This window comes from Cydia fagiglandana, chromosome 9 (genome assembly GCF_963556715.1).
Source record: "Cydia fagiglandana chromosome 9, ilCydFagi1.1, whole genome shotgun sequence".
Taxonomy (NCBI): domain Eukaryota; kingdom Metazoa; phylum Arthropoda; class Insecta; order Lepidoptera; family Tortricidae; genus Cydia; species Cydia fagiglandana.
In genome coordinates, this window is record NC_085940.1 from 2,798,001 (window position 1) to 2,820,038 (window position 22,038).

The following is a 22,038-nucleotide window of genomic DNA, read 5'->3' on the forward strand; positions in this document are numbered from 1 at the left end:
AATATAAGATACAAATAGTGAGGATGTTAAGTGCAACAACCTTTTTTTGTTTGATTAAAGCATGAAACTTGGCACAGCAGTTCCTTATATCAAAATAAGCCGATTTAGATCGGTAGCCCGAAGGACCCCCCCCTCTGGGGCCAGGGAGGGGGGGTCAAAGAACCGCTCCGCCCGGCTTCATTCTAAAAAATCTAACAGGCCCCGTTTAGCTAATAGGTCATATTTGGTATCAATTTCGGATAAATCAATAACGTAGAATTCATTTCTGTTATTAAAAAATTGCAATTTGTCGAACAAAATTAAAAAAAATTAAAAATAATCTAATTTTTTAAGTGTAATTTTTATGTTTTATTTGGTGTCAAAATTAAACTGCCTGGTTTTTCTACATACAAAAAATATGACAATAAAGCCTATTTAATGCAGATTTTAAAAACATAACTTTTATTTACCTTTATTAAAAGAAAATTGCATAAAAAAACTTATACCGTCTCGCGCCGGTGAATATCTTTTTACCGACATCGGCATCGTTATAGACAACATCCGAAGTACACACTCTGGAGACCGATTAAATGTATTGTTTATTGTTGTAGATCCTATTATAAAGATAGAAAAGCGTACATATATTATTATTTATGTGTCGTTCAGTGAAAAAAAGGGACCTAGGAAAAAATTATCACAGAGCCTCGCGTTTGTATAGAAGCATACTCGTATTTAATTAGTGCCAACCACTCCAAGGACTCCATGGTCGCTGTTCTCAATGAATAAGAAGTAAACTGTAAGTATATATGTCAGTTTCAATCATATTCTGGCCACAGTAGGGTTGTCAGAACAGTTTGGAAACAGTCATTTGCTTTTTGCTTCCATTCCCAAGAAGACAGACTGAGCGTTGAGGGGGCTTTTGACACAGCAACCTTCGAGGCCGTAGAGGAAAGTCTGAAGTGTGAGGGCATCTGACCGGCAATAGCGCAATGGATAGGGAAAATGCTAAAAGGTAGATCCATTACGGCGGAGCTGGGAGGAGTAACAAAGACGATTAGTCCAAGAAGAGGGTTCCCACAAGGGGGATGCCTGTCCCCCCTGATGTGGTGCCCACTTCTAAACTCAATGGTAAAAGAGCTCAACAGAGGAGGCATGTACATGCAGGCTTACTCTGATGATGGAGTGCTGTTAGAGAGAGGAATGGTTGTCACTGCGATAAGAGATATAATGATAAGAGGTCTCAGACAGGTACTGAGATGGTGTAGAGAGAGAGGGTTGGATCTCAATCCATCGAAAACAAAGCTGGTGCTATTCACTAATAGAAGAATAAAGGAGATGAAACCCATAAAGATACAAGGTATAGAACTAGACATGGTGGAGGAGTTGAAATATCTGGGCGTTACTTTAGACAGTAAACTCAGGTACAAAACTCACATTAAGGAGCAGACGGCTAAAGCTATAAGAACACTGTTCCAATGCAAAAGGGCAATAGGAAAGAACTGGGGACTGAAGCCAGGAATGATCCACTGGATCTACAAGGCGATAATACTACCCAGGGTGCTATGTGGAGCCGTGACATGGTGGTATAGAGCACATATTAAAGAAAACCAAAGAGACCTAAGACCTAACCAAAGTCCAGAGATTAGCGTGCCTCATGATGACGGGGGCTATGAGAATGACCCCGACACTCGCAATGGAGGTAATGCTAGGCTTGAAGCCACTCTGGATTGAGGTAGAGAAAAGAGCCACCGAACAGTGGTACAGAATGAAAGCATGCAACGAATGGAGAGGAAGCTGCGTAGACAAGAGACACGCGCTGATACAAAGAGAGGCACTATCAAAACTTGAAATGTTGATGGCCAATAATGACCTTATAAAGAGGCAGGAGATATTTGACAAGAAATATAGAATACACATAGGAGACAGAGATAACTGGAAGGTGGAAGTCGGACACCCGACGACCATCTGCTTCACGGATGGCTCAAGAAGAAGCTCGATGAAACTAGCAGGAGCGGGCATAGTGATCCTCAAACTGGGAGAGAATCAGTACCACTGGGTAGATATGCTAGCGTGTTCCAAGCCGAGGTATGTGCTATAACGCGCTGCGCAAACATAATCAAGAAGAGCGTAAAACAAGAGGGCGCTGTCGTAATATACACAGACAGCCAGGCAGCACTATAGTCCGTTTATTTTAGCATTAGAAAGAACTTCGCAGAAGTTCGCTTGTGGTTCTAAATCTGGCACTTTTAGCGGTAACAATTTGAAGTAAATTATATGTATTGACCATGCTACATTAAATAATTCAATAATTATTAATAATTAACGAGCCTGATAAAAACTGCACGCTTGCTTCTGCGGAGTTCTTTCTAATGCTAAAAAAAACGAACTATAAAGGCACTAAAGAAAATATCAGTTACCTCCTCTCTCGTGAGAGAACGTCGAGAGGAGCTCAACTTGATAGGCAAGCAAAGAAGTGTCACGGTGGCATGGGTTCCAGGACACCAGGGAGTAACGGGAAACGAGAAAGCTGACGAGCTGGCGAGGATAAGGGCGGAGACGGAATACATAGGTCCGGAACCGGCTCTGCCTATGTCAGCGGATGTCACGAAGGGAGTCATAGAGAAGGTAAAAGAGATGGAAGCACAGAGAGAATGGGAAGAAGAGACTGGATGCAGACAGTCGAAGATGATGATCAAAGGTATAGACCACAGGAGAATCAGGTATCTTCTGAAACTAGGTAAGAGCAGTCTGACACTATTGACAGGTATCATTACAGATCACAATACACCTCAAGATAATGGAAATTAGTAGAGACGCCTCCTATCCACATTGTGGTAAGGAGGAGACTAGCTTACACTTACTAGCAGAATGTACTATGTACGCGGCACCGCGATATAATACATTCGGTAGAGACACACTAAAAGAAAACGAACTAAAGGACGTCGAACTCAAAGATATCCTTTTATTCTGCAGGAAAACAAGAATATTTGAGAAGAATAGTGTGGGAATGCCGCCGGGACAGTAACCTGAAGCTCCAACTCCAGGGAACTGGGCTGAATGAACGCGACAAGCGATCGACAGCCCGCCTGCTTCTGACCGGGCGTCCCTACACTACATCTACATCTACATGTATAAGTTAGTCTATGAATTTACTAGAGTCGGTAGTGCTGCACTCTGGCGGCAGAACATTGCAATAATATCCCATATTGAGAACAGCGACCATGGAGTCCATGGAGTGGTTGGCACTAACTAAATACGAGTATGCTTCTATACAAACGCGAGGCTCCGTGATAATTTGTTCCAAGGTCCCTTTTTTCACTGAACGACACATAAAAAAATATTTGTACGCTTTTCTATCTTTATAATAGGATCTACAACAATAAACAATACTTTTAATCGGTCTCCAGAGTGTGTACTTCGGATGTTGTCTATATCGATGCCGATGTCAGTAAAAAGATATTCACCGGCGCGAGACGATATAAGTTTTTTTTATGCGATTTCCTCTAAATAAAGGTATGTAAAAGTTATGTTTTTAAAATCTGCATTAAATAGGCTTTATCTTCATATTTTTTTAATGTAGAAAAACCAGGCAGTTTAATTTTGACAATAAATAAGAAACAAAAAGTACACTTGAAAAATTAGATACTATGAGTTTTTTTTTAATTTTTTCTACAAATCGCTAAATTTTTATACCAGAAATGAATTCTACGTTATTGATTTATCCGAAATTGATACCAAATATGACCTATTAGCTAAACGGGGCCTGTTAGAATTTTAAGAATGAAGCCGGGCGGAGCGGTACTTTGACCCCCCCCTCTCGGGCCCCAGAGGGGAGGCTCCTTCGGGCTACCGATCGAAATCGGCTTGTTTTGATATAAGGAACAACTGTGCCAAGTTTCATGCTTTAATCAAGAAAAAAAAGGTTCGACCTTTTTTTGTCACTTAGAACCCTAGCTAAAAGTAGCCAGGGAGGCTCGCAGGCCGCAAGTGAGAGGTTCGCGGGCCGCATGCGGCCCGCGGGCCGCTGGTTGCCGACCGCTGTGTTAAAATATAATTATATCAATAGTTAAGTGTGATACAATAAGAATGAAATAATGATCAAATAAAAAAAATCCCCTCCGGCCGTTTTGGCAACCAAGTTTAATCACTAGGATACGCTGTAGGTTTGTGACTTAAGCCAATGTTCGGATTAGCGGAGATATCATGATTCCTAATAATGTAGAAAGTAGCATTTTTGCTCGTGTCTGAATTTACTTTTAAATAATACCTACTTCTAAATGGACTTCAAATAAACTTGGATTTTTGTTCTTCCGAGTTAAAAAATGGCATTTGATTTTTTTACCTTAAAAGGATAGAAAGAGCTCATGATTCCGAAAAGAAATAACCTAAAAAGTCTCAAATTAGAAAAAAAGTGTAATATGCGAGTATAATGTACAGTCACCTGCAATAATATGTTACTCTTCGAAGGCCGAAAAAATATGTGACTCGTTTTTACGGCTCTCCAAATAAATTCGTGTCAGATATTTTTGCGGCCTTCGTTGCGTAACATATTATTGCAGGTGACTGTACCATCGCTCACACTGTTAACTGTACATCGGTGGACCTTATGCCTTTTGTAATAAGGTCCAGCGATGTATAGTTAGATGTTGCTGTTTGTACAACTTAAAATAAAATGGCGCAGTGGTCCTTGAGACTACTTAAAACGTCGTTCGCGTTCAAAGGGTTAACATTTTATTCACGGCTACTGACCAGAAATTAAGTCTGGCATTACACAGTATAAGGGTAAATCTCTAAGGAATAATCTAGCTTCTTTATAATATTAATTTTATTCAGAAATGTTTAATTAAACTTAAATCTTCTTGATTATAAATTAACTTTGAGTTGAGGTTAATTGAATGTTCATCTTGGAACGTTATATCTTTCCAAACTGAATCTTAAATAAGGTATGGAAATACTCACGTGACTTTTCGTAACATCTGGGCTATAACTGCGAAAATCGAAGTTCGCAAATTGCGGGCATTTTTCTCTGTCACTCTAATTACGCCTTCGTTGGAGTAAAAGAGAAAGATCCCCGCAATTTGCTAATTTCGGTTTTCGTGGTAGCCCCTCTGTACCCGTACCACTAGTCACTGATAGTCACTGACAAACGATATCGTAATTAACTTTCATCTCGCTCGCACTAATATGCCGTTACGAGCGAGTTCCATAGAAAGTAAGTTACGTTCGCTTATGTCAGTGCCAAACCGGTGGTAGCTCTACTGTTATCCCGAAATATAATGCCGTATTCGAACTTCAAGATATTCACAAGAGACGACACGTACTAGATCCATACGTTATAGTTTAGATATCAACTAGTTCTCTTTTGCAGCGCAATTCGGGCAACCAATGTCACTTTTACGTTAGATAGAGTAAGATATCTATTAGATGTGAATTGGATCTCTAAGTCATATCCTGTGGAAATCGTTCAAGGGTATCCCCAGAATCGCGCAAATGTCAAATTTGACAAGTTAGATCTTAAACATATCGTTATCGTATCTTGGTGATGTCTAAAAGATGTCTAATAGATGTCTATTTCAAAATCCGTATCGGGCCCATTTTTGGGTCATTTGTGGGATGTAGTTGGGCTACATATTTAGATATAATTTTGATGTAAAATTGTGAGAATTAGCCGCCAGGCACACCTTACATAGGCGTACCCACGGTGGGACAAGGTGGGGTAGTTGCCCCACCCTGGTCTATGGTCTGACGAGAAGCTAAAACTTTTTAGAAATAATTAAGGCATGTAACCCTATTTCTGCCCCACCTTAGGCAATGTTGAGCACTTACACAGTAACCGTAGGTATCCAACTTTTCCACTTAATCCAGTTAGAGCCCTACTTAGTCCTTAATTAGAGGCATCGCAGATAGAAAGTTGGCAACTACTCTAACTCCCGATCAATCCTTTATTTCGCACGAGGCGCGAGTTGAGCGCTTCTTCCAAGTTTTTTTCTATTTTATCCGCTAAGGCTATAGTCAGGCGTGGCTCACTCCGCGATTTCGTCGCTTTGCTACAAGTAGCTAAAATTACATCCGTTCGACCCCAATTTTGGGGTTTGCCATAAGCTGCGCGTGGCGCTGTCGCCACCTAGCAGCCATATCTGTGCTGATCGTGACAGACGAGTTTTGTTAGAGAGTGAGTCTTCTGTACCTAGTACTATTATTTATTCTGTGCTGTAGTCAAGAAGATAGGGTACCTACGTGAACCACCTAAGGGCGCACCGGAGAGTGGATCAGCTACACTCTAATAACTCGAGTTAAAAATTGCCTACTCCAGAGCACGCAGTCGCTGTGGCCGAAATCGGTCTGGAGAGCGTCACCATTAGTGTAGATATAAGTACGCGATATAATCCGTTTCAATAGTTTTATTTCATGTTTAATATTTTCATTGTATTTCTAAGCAATATTTATCTCAATATTTAAACGGTAATATTTAAACGGTGGTTAGCATAGGACCTAAGGGTCTTATGTTAACCACCGTTTAAATATTTTCCCGCATTGGATTAACACACTGACAGGAAGCTCCGGCCCGGACACGGTCCGATCTAACGTGAGCCATCCTTTAGACCTCTAAAACGCTAATTTCTGATAAAACTAATCGATTACGATTACATACTAGTCTTTATACAGACAAAAATAATTTGTGTTAGCTATAAGCAATAAAACGGTAGTGATTATCCGCTGATGTATTAGCCGCAGCCTTGGTTCCTCAGTACTTCGCCATCGAATAACGAATAATCGGCTTTCATTAGTACTCTACTGATTTCTCTGAGTAAGATGGATCCGAAGCTTAGCGACTTACAGCGATTTAAAAATGCTTTCTATCGCTGATTCACTCAACAGCACAGAATAAATAATAATAGGTACTGCCGTACAGAAAGGACACTTCCTACAAAACCGAAGTTTCAGTGATTCAAGGACGAATCATTGTATGGCACTATCCCTTTCGGCTCCTTTCGGTTCCTCGTAACGAGGACTCCATGGAACGCTTGGTGGTGCAAGGGAGAGTCGAAGGCAAAAGATCTCGTGGCCGCTCCCCAACACGATGGACGGACCTCATTAAGTCCATCACAGGGAATTCAGTCAACGATTGCTCCCACTCCACTAAAAACAGAGCCACATGGCGGCGGATTGCAAAAGCTGCGGTGGCGCAGAAATCGACCGTGACATGACCACATTGACCACGACCACTCTGTCAAGAGTGCACGACTAAGAAGAGAAGAAGAGAGATCCCTTTCGGCTATCTAGGGTTGTCAAAATTCAAGTAATTATCTGTGGTCGAATACGTAAACTGTGAAGGGACTTCAAGTTGTGTAAATAATAATTGCTCGGAGCAATGCTGAGTTGAAAGGATACGAGAAAGCCCGAAAGGAAGAGTGTCGCCCCCGCCCCAGTGTCAGTACCTAGCTTGAAAGATTAACTGCCATATTCGAACTTCAAGATATTCACAAGAGACGACACGTACTAGATCCATTCTAGATACGTTATAGTTTAGATATCAACTAGATCTCTTTTGCAGCGCAATTCGGGCAACCAATATCACTTTTACGTTAGATAGAGTAAGATATCTATTAGATGTGAATTGGATCTCTAAGTCATATCCTGCAGTGGAAATCGTTCAAGAGTATCTCCAGAATCACGCAAATGTCAAATTTGACAGGTTAGATCTTAAATATATCGTTATCGTATCTTGGTGATGTCTAATAGATGTCTATTTCAAAATCCGAATCGGGCCCTTATTGATGAGTCAACAAATTACACAGTACAGTCACCTACAATAATATGTTATTCTTCGAAGGCATTAAAAATATGTGACACGCTCTTATGGCTCTACAAATAAGATCGTGTCAGATATTTTTGCGGCCTTCGTTGTGTACCGTATTACTGCTGGTGACTGTACTTACGATACGTCCTTCGTAAAATGAAGACGAAGCACGAAGAATTGCCCACATTGAACCTCCATTTTCTATCTCTATCGCGCCTTAAGTAAAAGTTATAATACTTGTTCCATTGGGTATTTAACATTGCTGAGGCTGGAACCCTCCAGGGTCAAAGTAACCAGAACTTACGGTCATTCCCTAGGCAAAACACTGATTTATATTTTCACGATTTTTTCATATTGTTATTTACGAAAACGGGACTTAACCGTGTATAATTAAGTTTTAAAAACCCTTTCTCCGAGACCACAGGGACCCTGGCGACCCTGCCGTCCTCGGAACGTGTAAGGACTCTAAGGTATTCTATGCTTATAGTTATGTATTTTTAAATTACTACGTTGTTCTTACCTACCTTTTTATTTTATTAATATTGTGTTTAATGACCCTCCAGATCTGTTTGTATCACCTCTCCGTTTCTGTACACTGTGTACAACATATGTAATATGTTTATTATGACTGTTTGTGTTCTAAATAAATAAAAATTAAACTTAATTATTAAGTCCCGTTTCGTAAATAATATTCCCTAGGCAACTCTAGATTCGTACGAGATGACATTTCGCTATCCAGCATCTTTTTTAGCATTACCTATTTCCATCTGTGAAACTGGGCTATATGTAGACTGGAAACAAAAAAATGCCAAACCTATTCGGAGAACTTTTGGACAGCGGTGCCAATTTTTTCTATGCTCTGTCGGCCTAGTTATTCTTTGTTGTTAATATTGTAGGCAGTTTTTTGTAAAGTTCAGTCAAGTTATTAATTATCGACACGGACAAAGTGCCAAAAATATGTACATACTACCCTTAATGTATGGACAGGCGTGACTCACTCCGCGATTCCGTCGCTTTGCTACAGGTAGCTAAAAGTGCATCCGTTCGGCCCCAATTTTGGGGTTTGCCATAAGCTGCGCGTGGCGCTGTCGCCACCTAGCGGCCATTTTTGTGCTGATTGTAGCAGACGCGTTTTGTTAGAGAGTGAGTCTTCTGCACCTAGTACTATTATTTATTCTGTGGTATGGACTACAAAGTCGTGCAGCAACTGAAACTTGCTGTCAAAAGGAGTTCTAGTCCTAGTCAAAGTATGGAGCTCATAGCGATTATGTGCAGTGTTAGCGGGGTCAGAGTGTATAGTTTGTAATCAAGCGCATCCTTATCTTCATTTTATCTGTCAAATGCTGACTGCGAATAGTTTTCCCTCAACAACAAAGCAAAGTCTTTGCTCGAGAGCTCATTTGAGGATGGCTTTGTGGAGCTATTTGTCGGAGCCGCGGGCCACTCGCTGCCAAAAACGGCCGGGACCTATTACTTTGTACTGCTTTACATTGCTTGCAGGGTTATGGCTTTTTGGCTGACTTAAATGTCATAGCATAAGTTGCGTTCTTGCGCGCGAGTCCATACTTGAAGTCGCGCTAGATGTATGGGGTCGCGCGCGAGAACGCAACTCATGCTAGACCGACTGATGTTTTTTTGCCATATATATGCCATGTTTTTAGACTAGTTACATAGATTGAAAAGACGTAATACTGGTACATATATTCGGTGCATTCGTTAAAAGTTTTTTAAGCTCAAAACTTGTTGGAACTTATTTTTTATGTGTGTAATTGTGTATAGATAAGTACATAGTTATTAAAATGATTTTTGGAAATTTAAACCCTTAAAAGGTCTAAATGGTGTATTTAGTTTATAAAATTATAATTGAACGATATTTACCTACATGAAAATCAAGTTTAAAAAACATCGAAAACCCGAACAGAAAACTCTATTCAGGAAATTCGCAATTAAAACTGAAAAACAACTGTTACAATTTATTTGAAAGCCTCACAATGTAACAGAAATAAACTAAAAGATTTAAATAAACCAGTCATATAGAGGCCAATTCGTACCTACTTGCAATCCGATCCGATATCAAAATGATATTATTTGTTATCATTCGTGCGTACATTTTGTTCATACATACTTGTTTGTACCTACCTACAGTACCTACTTGTTTTGACGCGGACGCGTACCTACTAGGGCAATCAAGTTAGTTTCTTTCCAGGAATTAATTCCCAGCAAGCTGGAAATCGTCTTAATACCTTCATTTGTTCCGAAATTAATGTAATCCGAGTTTGCTCCATTCCAGGAGCTGTGGAAAAAATTTGCTTTTTTCAGTTTTTTACTTGTAGGTAAGTACCTAGTTCAAAAACGGTACGTCCGACGGAAAATTTGCTCTAATCTTGATAATCTTGACATCTGAGGATTCGAAAAGTACCTAAATATGAATTCTTAGTCACACATTGTAAAAATTGGCCGCCACTTAATTTTTTTTTTGTGTAAAATCGTGTTAAAATTCGATTTTTTATTTTGCTAGTGTCTTGTTTGCAGCCACCTTGCTGGTAGTGACATTGATTTTGACTGTGGGTTCATTCTACATCGAGTGGTTTGGTCATTCCAAGGTAAAATGTATCTCCCAAGGCTTCCAAAATTTATCCACACCGCTTGGGATGGAGCAAACTCAGTTTATACGTAGGTACCTATGTAGGACCAAATTAAGGTATTAAAATTATTTCCAGCTTACTAGGAATTGATTCGTTAACTTTTTTTGGATCTAATTTGATTGGCCTATACCTACGACCGATTGAAAACAAAATTATATCCTTTTGATATCGGAATGTAAGTTCGAATGGACCTCACATTTAGTTATTCGTAAAGGTTTAAAAGCGCCGAAAAGTGTGGAAATATCCAATCAAAAGAAAAGAGCTGTAGCTGAAAACGAGAAAGTCCGGCGGCAGTGGCTCTGAATTCTCATGCCTTTAGCGGCGAATCGCCTCGCCTTTTCTTCCATTTTTCTCTCGGAAAACACTGCGAACTAGCAATGTGAGTAAAATTGATCTTCTTCTGAATTTGGCTTGATGGCTCCTCTACACGATGGGCCAACGCCGGCCACTCCAAGGGACGCAGCCATGCGGTAGAATGAGATAGCAATATCCGCCGGCGTTGGCCCATCGTGTACAGGAACCATGACACGCTGCCGTATGTCTGAATGAAACAGCTAGTCATCAACAGTTAAGGACATTGAGTAATCCCTAATCTGAACGGGAACTTTCAAAGTGGAAACTTGCATGAGAACTTTGTCATGAAAGTTTCCAGAAATTTTCGGAAATATTGAGAATGTCCTTCAACTTTCAATTTCTGATAACTTTCGAGAATGTTCTGCTACTTTCATATTACACATTGCTACTGAGAACTACTTTAATTTCATAAAAACTATGAAGATGATGGTCGTCTCGTACGAAATACCTCAGGAAATCAAAATGAACTCACTACACGGTGGCCAAAAAATAAGTGAATTCCAGTTGCCAGGGAGATTTTGGGATTATACTGAGCAACTTTTACTATGGGACCAACACCGAACTCGCGAAATACAAATTTACTCTCCATAGATAAATGGACCAAATCTTTTTCCCGATTTCAGGGTTGGTACCATAATAAAAGTTACTCAGTATTATCCCAAAACCTCCCTGGCAACGGGAATGCACTTATTTTTATTTACGACTTTTATTTATTTATTTATTTAATCTTTATTGCACAAAAGAAAAATCTTATAGTACAAAAGGCGGACTTAATGCCATAAGGCATTCTCTACCAGTCAACCTTAAGGCTAAGCAGAGAGATTGTGAGCGATACTATAATTACAACAGCAAAAACGATCAATAAATTACGAATAACATATTAATTACCTATACAAATATACTATACACATATACTATAATATATATATACATATATAAATAAATAAATATATAAATAACGACGAAACATATTATGAAACTAATAATAGGTACACTAAGATTTTTTCATTCTGCTAGCAAAGAAAGCACGTACGGACTTTTAGCGGGTAACCATCTGTTTCTGTGTGTAACCATTCCAAATCGAACTCAGGCCTGGTTCACCTGCAACCAATTTTATTAGTAGACAGTAGACACTCATGAAACATTCAAACGACTTAACTAAAACCTGTTTCTATGGCACATACGTCTTTATAGTAGCAAGGGGTAATGCTAAAAATTTCCTCTGTAGGGTTGCTTTGTAAAAGATTCAAACGCTCTTTGTTCGAGCTTCGGCCACTTGCGAACGATATACCCTACTTACCTACTCGTACATTTTCACGATAATTCGGGTTTTGAATTCGTACACCTTTTTTTTTAATTCGTCCTTTCTGGACAGGCTAAGACCAAAGGCGTATGCCTAGTGAATTCGTACACTTTTACTCGCTTTTACGCTCTTTAGTATACAGCCAGGAAGGGAAAGAGGTAAAAGAATATAAAAAAAATAAGTTTACTTGATACGCACATTTTATTTCTTTCACATACATTAATATCTAACAGACTAAAGTCTTTTAAATTATCACCTAATGGATACGGATTAACTAAATTAATTACAATTAGTTTCGTTAACGAATAACTTGCTACTGGCAACACTAGTTACAAATCTTAGATTTTTATACAGGGTGGCTGATATTGGGGATCTAAATACAAAAATCGATATAAACTTAACCCTTTTAGAATACTCGTAACTTATGGTCAAGTTTTATTTCTTAATACACCTTTGTACCTAGATTTAATTTTAAGTTTATAGATCGGAGTAAGGTCCATACGGATAACGGCCCTATTCAAACTTTAAGATACGTCAAATATTACGGCTAGATACGATATGGATTAGATATGTCAGTGTCAAAAGCGACATTTTTCTTGACACATTTGACACTGACGTAGAAATAGAAATATCGTTTATTTGCCAGAAATGTGGTACATAAATTAGGTGGTAACATTCATCTTAAATCGAACATCACATCTCGCCCATCATCATCTAATCCATATCGTATCTAGCCGTAATATTTGACGTATCTTACAGTTCGAATGGTGCAGTTAGTGTGGCTGCAGGAAAAGTGTAGCTGGCCTTATAGTTAGGGAGGCGAGGTAGCTAAATGGCGTAATTCAACGGCGCCGTCGAGACCTATCAAAATCGAAAGATAAAATAATTTCGAAAAGAAAAGCTCGTATGGCAAAAACCATTTTAGCGGTGGGTTTGGCGTGTACGGTTTTTCAAAAATGTTAAAAAAAACAGTTACTTGGGCATTCTCGAGCGCGTCAGATATTCATACTACGTATGCCCCGAGTGCCTCTGATAACAACGGTATACTAATCTGCCGGTTTGCGTGGTGGGGGTAGGCATATAAAGTAGTCAAAAATGCAAAAAAAAAAAATTTACTCGAGCGCGTCAGATTTTCGGAAGGGGTGTTAAGTAGGCCCCAAGGAAGCTTCCTTTAAAAAAACTGACGATTTCGGCGTGACGATAAGTTACGATGAATTTTTGAAAATGCAAAAAAAAAAGGTTTTTTTGAAATACTCGAGCGCGTCAGATTTTCATAGGGGAGGTTTATCTCGGTATCCTGAAAGCATATTTTTTTAATCTGACAAAAATGTTGGTGGGTTCTCTTAATCTGACCGAAAAAGGTTTTTTGGTTTCTTTTTTTTCCAAAATGTTTTAACTTTGGACAAAAATGTAAAGAGACCTTTTTTGTGTAAAATAAAATTACCTTTTTTGTTTATTTAAACTTTTTTTTTGTAAAATGTATCGTTCGCGACTTATATGCCGCAACGCGTTCTTAGGAAGACGAAATGGCTCCTCCACACTTCCGGTCACGCGGAAACCGGCACATTTTGTATTTTTAGTAAGTTTTAGATTATATTCTTCAAAATAAAAAAATAAAAAATAGCGCTCGAGAATGCCGGATTAACGTTTTTTTTTACAAGTTCGCGACCCTATAACTCGGCGGCGTCAAGGACTTATCGTCAGATTAGTTAAATTTAGTCTTTAAACACTAAAATCAACCCCCAATATCTTAATCTGACGTGGCAGTTTAAGATATGAGAGATACCTTCGAGCGAGTATTTCAGACTATCCATTTTTTTTTACTAATCTGATCGTCTATCCTAGGCGCGCGTCACTACATATAGAGCTAAATACTTTACAAGGTTGTTCTATTAGGTCGAAGGTATCTCTCATATCTTAAACTGCCACGCTCGAGTATTGCCGAAAATTCCCCTATTCGCCTCCCTAACTATTAATGTACACGGCGGGAAGATGATAACATTGATAAGTGGAGGGAAAATATACTTCTTCCGGCCGTATACGGAATTTGGGCCTGTTTACACATCGATTAGTGTTTATTGCGAATACGTACGTTCGCTACTTGTTACGTTTAGTGGCAAATATGTGGACACGCCATAAACACTAATCAATTCGCAAACAGGCCATACCGGTATGAAAGCCAGCCAATACTTACCGGTATTGACCTTATTTAGTTCAGTTAGAGGAATAAAATCAATCGTTAGATTTAAAGCCCCAAGATCATAACCATCCGGTATGTACTTGACTATGTTCGAACCTGACACAGGCAAAATTAAACTTTAATACCTTTGGATTTAAATTCAATTTCGCATGGTAAAATCAGATAGGTCGAACATAGTTATATGACATACGCATATATACTATGACTTGAATATTTACACTGATATGATATGTAGATATAATTGAATATACTTCTATTTGTGGATATGTATAGCTAGGACACCTGAGAAGTACCCTTACACTAGTAACCGGTGTAACGTGTACTCAAATTAAATTTCCATATAATATTTAATTATGTACGAAATATCATTTGATATTTACCAGTCGCTTTTCGGTGAAGGAAAACATCGTGAGGAAACCTGCATACATCTGCGAAGAAATTCAAAGGTGTATGTGAAGTCCCCAATCCGCATTGGGCTAGCGTGGGGACTATAGCCCAAGCCCTCTCGCGCTCGAGAGGAGGCCTGTGCCCAGCAGTGGGACGTATGTAGGCTGAGATGATGATGATGATTTAATTATGACGTAAATTAAACAAATAATTACGTACATAACCACACACTTCTTATTACAGTTTGACTTTGTTACATTAAGCCAGTGTCTGAGAGGTACCTAAGTACTCAGCATATTTTACTATGGATCCAACTCCACATATACAGTGAAACCTGGTTAAGTGGGACCTGGATAAGTGAGAAACCTCTATAGCTGGGACTCATGTTGCGGTCCCGACACTTTAGCGCTTAATTACCTCTGTTACTGAGAAAAAACGAACCTCTATAACTGGGATTCGTTGTTGTGACTTTATAGTCACATTTACCTCTATAATTGAGACAGAGAGTGTATTTTTACCTCTTTTACTGAGACTATATTTATAAGATTACATTTTCCTAATTGTTTTTTAGAATTTTATAGGGAATTGACTTCTGTATCTGAGATAACGTCAATCTATGACCTCTCTAACTTGAACTTCATTGAACAATTTCCGTATTCTTGCTAACTCTGAGTCTATCCACAAATTCCGCATTTGCCTAATTGTGTCTAAAGAACTTCAAGTTTGATTTAGTTAATTTATGTAAGTAGTTAAAACTATCGAAACGAAAGCTGAAATTTTGATATATAACACGAAAAAATAAATTTTCATTTATTAAATTTCTAATACGCAATGAAGTCCGTATCAAATTTAATTTAATTTTGAAATATCTATCCTTTGGAGAATCATTCAAAATAAATACAAAGAAATATTTAAACAGACTTAAAAAAATATTTAGTGACAAGGATTATTTTACCTTATTTATTTTTAAAGATAATTACTAAATACCTTATTAACCAACTCTATAACTGAAATATACTCTATTCTCACCTCTATTAATAGAACCCTCTGTAAATGAGACAGAAATTTATTTGTACCTGGCTAACTGGGAGCCTGGGTAAGTGGAAAACCTCTTTAAGTGAGACAAATTTGCTCGTCCCTTGAGATCCCACTTATCCAGGTTTCACTGTAATATGCCAAAATGTATGAAACATTATTTGTATTGTGGTGGTAGGTTCCATATCAAATTTTAAAATGACCTGTACAATCGTCTCTCAGTTTGGATAGTACATTTAACATAAATTATAGTATAATTTTACTGTAGTATAATTATATTATCTCTCAGTGTGTGCACCTACATTGAAATTACACTAATCATAACAAAATCACCCTGTATAGAAAGACCAACCATTCATGATATTAGCAAATTAACTGAAAACAGATATAAGATAATGTTATTCTGCTCTTTGGAAACACGACTAGTATTAAATAGATAGGATGAATTTTCAGATACTTTCTAGCAACACGATTGGCTGACCGCTCACAAGCCAGTGGTAAAAATTTTGTAGTAACATTTTTTCCTTGTCTGTTACCATTGGGAACATTTTTTCCTTATCTGTTACCATTTGGAACTGCGTTACTACCGAGTGAATTGGTAGATTTCAAGACTGAAATGGCTTCTCTGTTCTTACAAGTGGTAGCAGATGAAAAAAAATCCTGGCTATTACCAGTGGTAACAAATTTGTGGTAAATACCCAATATCTGACTAAATAAACTGAAAATAGTAAGGAAAGTATCAGGTGTCATATATATGAGACAAAATGACAATATAAATGAAACCTTATCATATTATAACAGAGTTCAAAACTGTGAACAGTTAAAGATAACTTTAAAAGGCTTTGCTTTGAATATTAAATATTTATGTAAAATATTTCAAAGTGCATCGTGTAGTCTCTTCCAGGAACGCAGATTACATAACACCTCACAAATAAACCACTCTTGATAAAGTTTCATTAAAGTAACAAGATACGTATTACAACTGCCATACAAAATGGAATACAATAGCAATGGGAAAAATGGAAACTGACTACTTATGTAATTTCAGTTCTCCGTGTCAAATTACAAAGACCAGGCCACTAACTAATACAACTAAAAAAGAAAAAAGAGAAGAAAGAAGAATCGCTGAGAATATAATTTTAGTTACAAAGTGAAATATCTGCTACGGTATTATGTAGTCTATGGCAAACATCAACCTGCCCAGTTAATTTCGTTGGAAAAATGAAAACGGCAAAAACATTGTATCGGAAATTGAGTATTCTAGCTAGACAATGCAAATGTACTAAAAACGGTTCTCGATTTTATTAAAAGTATTTGGAAAACGAATTTACATCGCAGCATTTCCATGAAATAATGTAGGTATATTTTATTTAAAGTTGCACATACACTTTTTTATGTTTGATTTGTACCTACTCAGACCGTCCTCTCCGTTACCGTCATACAAAGTCAAAAACGGTAACAGAATGGAAATAAAAATCTTGGGGCACTTTTTCCCAAATTTGAAAAAAGTGTAGTTTACAATTTTCATGACCCATTAGTGTGTCCAAATTGTTTGGAAGCGCCCTCATAGGTAAATTTTCTGAGGTAAGCACAACAATCGTACCCCTTAAAAACTTTTCTTTTGCGAAAACATTAAATATTACAATATCAAAAAATTACGAAAACCTCTGCATTATTTGTGTGTATTGAATATTCGTGTCTGCTTTTGTATGTATTCAATAATAACAGGCCTATTGACGCTTGCCAGTGACATCGCTGTTTTTTTAACAAAAGTGGCTAATATGATTAATGGATGTCACGATGTATCATTGAAAATAAAATTTGGTTCCTTTTTTGTGTAAAATTCTAATGGCATTTAGGGAATTAAGTAGGTTTTTAAGTGGTCTTCACCAAAATTACTAACATTTTATTTAATTTAGGTAATTAGATACATATATTATTGTGTAAGTATGTACTTTAATAACCCGCCAGCGGGTAGTAAAACGGTAAGTGAAATAATTACCATTTTATATGTAAGTAAATAGTTAAACAAATATTGTAAATTAAATGAATTTATATATGTTATAGCACATATTGAAATGAAAACTATTTTACTAATTCCAGGAATAATAATATTGTAAAATTGTGTACATTTTCTGCGAAAAATTCAGAAAACAGATATTTTTCAGTTTTACTACAATGATGCATTGTTAATAGGGTATGTGCATACCAAATTTCAGCGTGTATTGAGCAGTATTTTTGCACTTTTTTTTGGAAAAGCAGACAAGAAACATGTTATCCATTTTTAAATAAAAATATAAATTGTGTATGTAATACGTAATGATTTTTTCTCATATTTATTCCCTTAATTTCCTCTATATTTATTTCAATTTCATCCTTTGTCATGTCTATTCATCATAAAAAGTAAGTAATGCTTATAAATAAATTGAAATAACAACTAAACCTAGCAATAGTTTTAAAGACATTCACTTTGCAAAAGTATAACTAAGTGAAATTGTGTCGCTTAACTTCAAACTCGGGTAAATCCATTCGACCCTCTCAGCGAATATCTACCCTATTATCATTTCTTAATACCAAAATCGCTTAATCTGACACATGGATTTACCCGAGTTTGAAGTTAAGCGACTCAATTATTACCTATGTACACTGCAAAACATAATTCAACACCAAAAAAGTAAACAATGTTGCCACTTTTTACTAGCGCGTCTTGTATTTATTTAAAAATAAATAAATAAAAGATTTTTTTAAATAGTAGGAGTGAAATTACGAATGAATAATTTATCTTAGCGTGATTATTTATCAAAAGGAATTTACTATTTTACAAACAAATTATTGCAATGGCAACTTTGTCTTACTTTTTTTGGTCTTGAATTACGTTTTACAGTTTAGTGAAAAATATCAAACATTCCATGAAACAAACTACATGCTTATAAATAAAATGGATATTTCCTTAGATATCTATATATGTATCACAGGAAGTTGTGAGCTTAGTTTCAAGGCTCAAATACAAGACCTAACACGATCGAACATGGCATTAAATACTATACATTATAGATATTACTATGAATTATAATGAGCTTATAATTATGTTTTAATGGACAATTAAACATTAAAGCTAGATTTTATGAAATTCTTGAGTAATAACTTAGAACTTCATAAAATGTAGGTAGGATTGCGCAGTAGGTAGCTATGCTTTAAAACATTGTAATAGCCTCCTAAGACCCAAGATCCTACCTATAGTACTTATTCAGTTCGATGAAATTTAAATCATATTCAATTGGAACAGAGTCGCATTTGTTTTGTTTCGTTCAATTTTCAATCTAAACCAAAATCAACTCTACTCCCTGCACTAAAGGTTCAAATTGCAGTGGCAAATTTTGGATTTTTCATTTAAATGGCTGAGCCTTAGGAGGATAAACAACTGTTTAAGATTTAGAGCCATCATACACATTAATTCATGTTTTTGAAACTTCAACATAAATGATTGACTTAAGCCGGATACTCATTAGCGAGCCGTAACCGCAGGTTTGCGAACCACGTACACGTTATGCTTTTTGGTGCAACGGTTACGGTTACGGCTTGCTAATGAGTATCCGGCTTTACGTTCGTTAGAGCTATTTTCGGTTTAAAACGTTAGTAACCGTTTAAGTATATTTACAGATGTAGTACATAATTGTTTTCCATCGTATTTTCTCGGAAACGTTCGTTTTTGTCATGCCACTTCAGTCAACCTCAGTACTTTTTGTACCGAGACTGACTGAAATAGCAAGACACGTTCGTATGTTTCCGTGAAAATACGAAGGATAATAATTATGCACTACATCTGTAATTAAAATGTATGTCTTCTGATTATTGTCTATGATAAAATATATAACATACTTCCTTCAGCTTAGATGATTAGAAATATTCATGAACCATAGACATCCATATCATGTACCATTGACCGGGGTGACTTTCAAATGCAGGGGCGACTTTAAAATTCTAGTTTTTATGCGAGATTTTTTACAGTAGGTGAATATTAATATATAGTAATCTAATTGGTTACAGGAACATTTTCAGTAAATAATGAGTAATGGTAATTCTATGGCCGTTTTAAATCTATCAAAGTAACCCTAAATTTTCCAAAGTCACCCCGGTCTACGGTATATGTTTAAAGCCCTAACAAACAAGTTTACAAAATAAAACCTTATTTTAAACTAATTAGTTTAGTTTGGCTGCATGCAATTAGCATTTAATGCTTTTTAAAACCTAACTAAAATCTCTTTCCCTTATCCGTTTCAAGGGTATATTTGCACAAACCCATATTTCTATAATATGTAAGTAGGTATAATGTCATATAGTAGTAAAACATTTCGAATTATTAACAATTCAGTACCTTTTTCGCCTTCAAGCCTTATTGAAGTAAGTAATGCCTTTATTTACTTAACGTTCTCCAGAAGTATTTTCTAAGCTTAGCTTTACCTTGAAATCTCACAAAACCGGCATTAAATGTTTATTTATTGAAGTAATTTCCAATATGGTTTATGCTTTATAATGATCATAAATCATATCTTATAAAACTAGGCAAAAGACGCATTGCATGCGAAAATTAATAGCTACCGTTTCGAAGTGATGCATAAAAATTAAGTTAACAAAACACTATAATTGTAACGCTCACTATTTACAGTTCACTGCACTCACACACGCACGAATGTTCTAATTTCCAATATCGATTCCTAAAATTGTTTTAGGTTAGTTTACGTTGGCACTAGGTTCCCGAGATAATACGCGAGGTGCCCCGAAAGAGCAATGAGAACAAGTTGGAGGTTTTGGAACGTTGCGCTGGCCTTTCCTGGCGCGGCGCATTCTTTATCTCGGTATTCGTAGCAGAAATTCTGAAAAAAAAAAACAATTACTTATTAGAAATTTATGAACTAAATAAATCAATCGAATTTAAACTGTACGTCGTGAGTCATTAAGCTGATTTTACGATTTAACTCGCGTAATATTTTTAGTCATTCGCGCGATATGTGGTGCGATGTCAATGCGGCGCGCGGCTATCGTGACCGCTGCTCTTAGTGCTTGAAAATAGAGACCTAGTCTCCGAAACATGTGACTAAAAATACGTGGGTTAAACCATACATTTAGCTTAATTAAACCGGAGTAATTAGTATAAAGAAAGTAAAAACTCAATGACTAGTCCAAAATGTCTGCAGCACTATATATAATTGACCCATCCTCCTTTCTATTGAAAAACTTTAGTTCCGAAATTGCTGGCCAGTGAGCTTAAATTTGTAGCGTTAATTGTTTAAAATTCGAATAGAAATTGTAAAGTTACCTTACTCTAAATATATTTGGTCATGATATTTTGAGTTCTATTCACCAGTACTAGAGTTCACTTTTATTAGCGATTTCATCAAGATGTAGCTTTATTGAATTATATTTGAGTGCTATAAAGTTAGAATGTAACTGTGAGATCCTCGTATTTCAGCTCGTACAAGATTAGAACATTGAGCTGTATTGCTTAATATAAAAGTCCTGGTTTTAAATAATTGACCTAATTATGATACGTTATGACTAAAGTTCTTTGGTGAATAAAAACGAAACAGCAGGCTCAGGCATACATTTTCGCCGCGTGGTAGAAAGAGAGGGTTACGCGTTACGCGTTACGTTGTCTCGACTTTATCATTTTTTCCCCACCTCGAAAACTGCTCAGCGCCGCTAAAGAAATTTTCACTTCAAAAATTACAAGTCTTTATCCTCTTTCGACAGACTTTTAAATCGTTTTTCGCAGCGCGAGAGCGCGTTAAGCATACGACGGATTAATGGAAACTTTTTTATCTACGAAAAAGCAATTAATTTTTGTAACAGCACAGAGTAGCTTACGTTAGAATGTAGAAGTTGATTACATCATGTCTCGCTTTAGTTTTGTAGTTGTTATTTTTTTATATTTGAAATTCAAAAAGGGATAGCAACGTTTGCATTCCTAATCCGATTATGAGATGCAAATTGGAAACTGTATACAGAGTGCGGTTTTCAAAGAGGAGAAGAATAAGTACCTAATTTAAAAAGTTGTCTGTCTATAGACTATATTTTTGTGTTATCTCGAGCACCACCTTTAAAACTAAATAAATATCTAAAAACTTTATATTTATTTATGGATTCTTTTGTTATCTTATTCATAAGGGTTTTAAGAAACAATCTATTTTTCACCAGTCTCTTTTAGATCATACTGTAAAATGCAATAGGTATCATGATTATATACTGAGGAAAATACATTTAATATTTTCTAAACTGGGTCAAGCAAATCTTGTCAGTAGCAAACGGCGGCAAATTTGAAAAATCGCGGGTTAGC

At 36.8% G+C, this 22,038-nt stretch overlaps 1 protein-coding gene across 2 annotated transcripts in view; it reads right to left on the reverse strand.

Moving 5' to 3' along the window:
- Window positions 1–11,311: 11,311 nt before the first annotated feature.
- LOC134667192 (uncharacterized) overlaps window positions 11,312–22,038 on the reverse strand; it is a 57,845-nt gene continuing 47,118 nt past the window's right edge. Inside the window, exons 5-6 of one of the 2 annotated variants that reach the window (XR_010098613.1) lie at window positions 15,836–20,578; window positions 11,312–11,341 (exon numbers count right to left, since the gene is read on the reverse strand). Coding sequence is in view for 1 of the 2 variants with exons in the window: in XM_063524512.1 (XP_063380582.1) it covers window positions 20,441–20,578 (138 nt within the window). In the remaining variant the exon portion in view is untranslated. Of the gene's footprint in view, window positions 11,342–12,264; window positions 20,579–22,038 lie in introns of those variants that run through there. The other variant, XM_063524512.1, reaches the window with a different exon arrangement.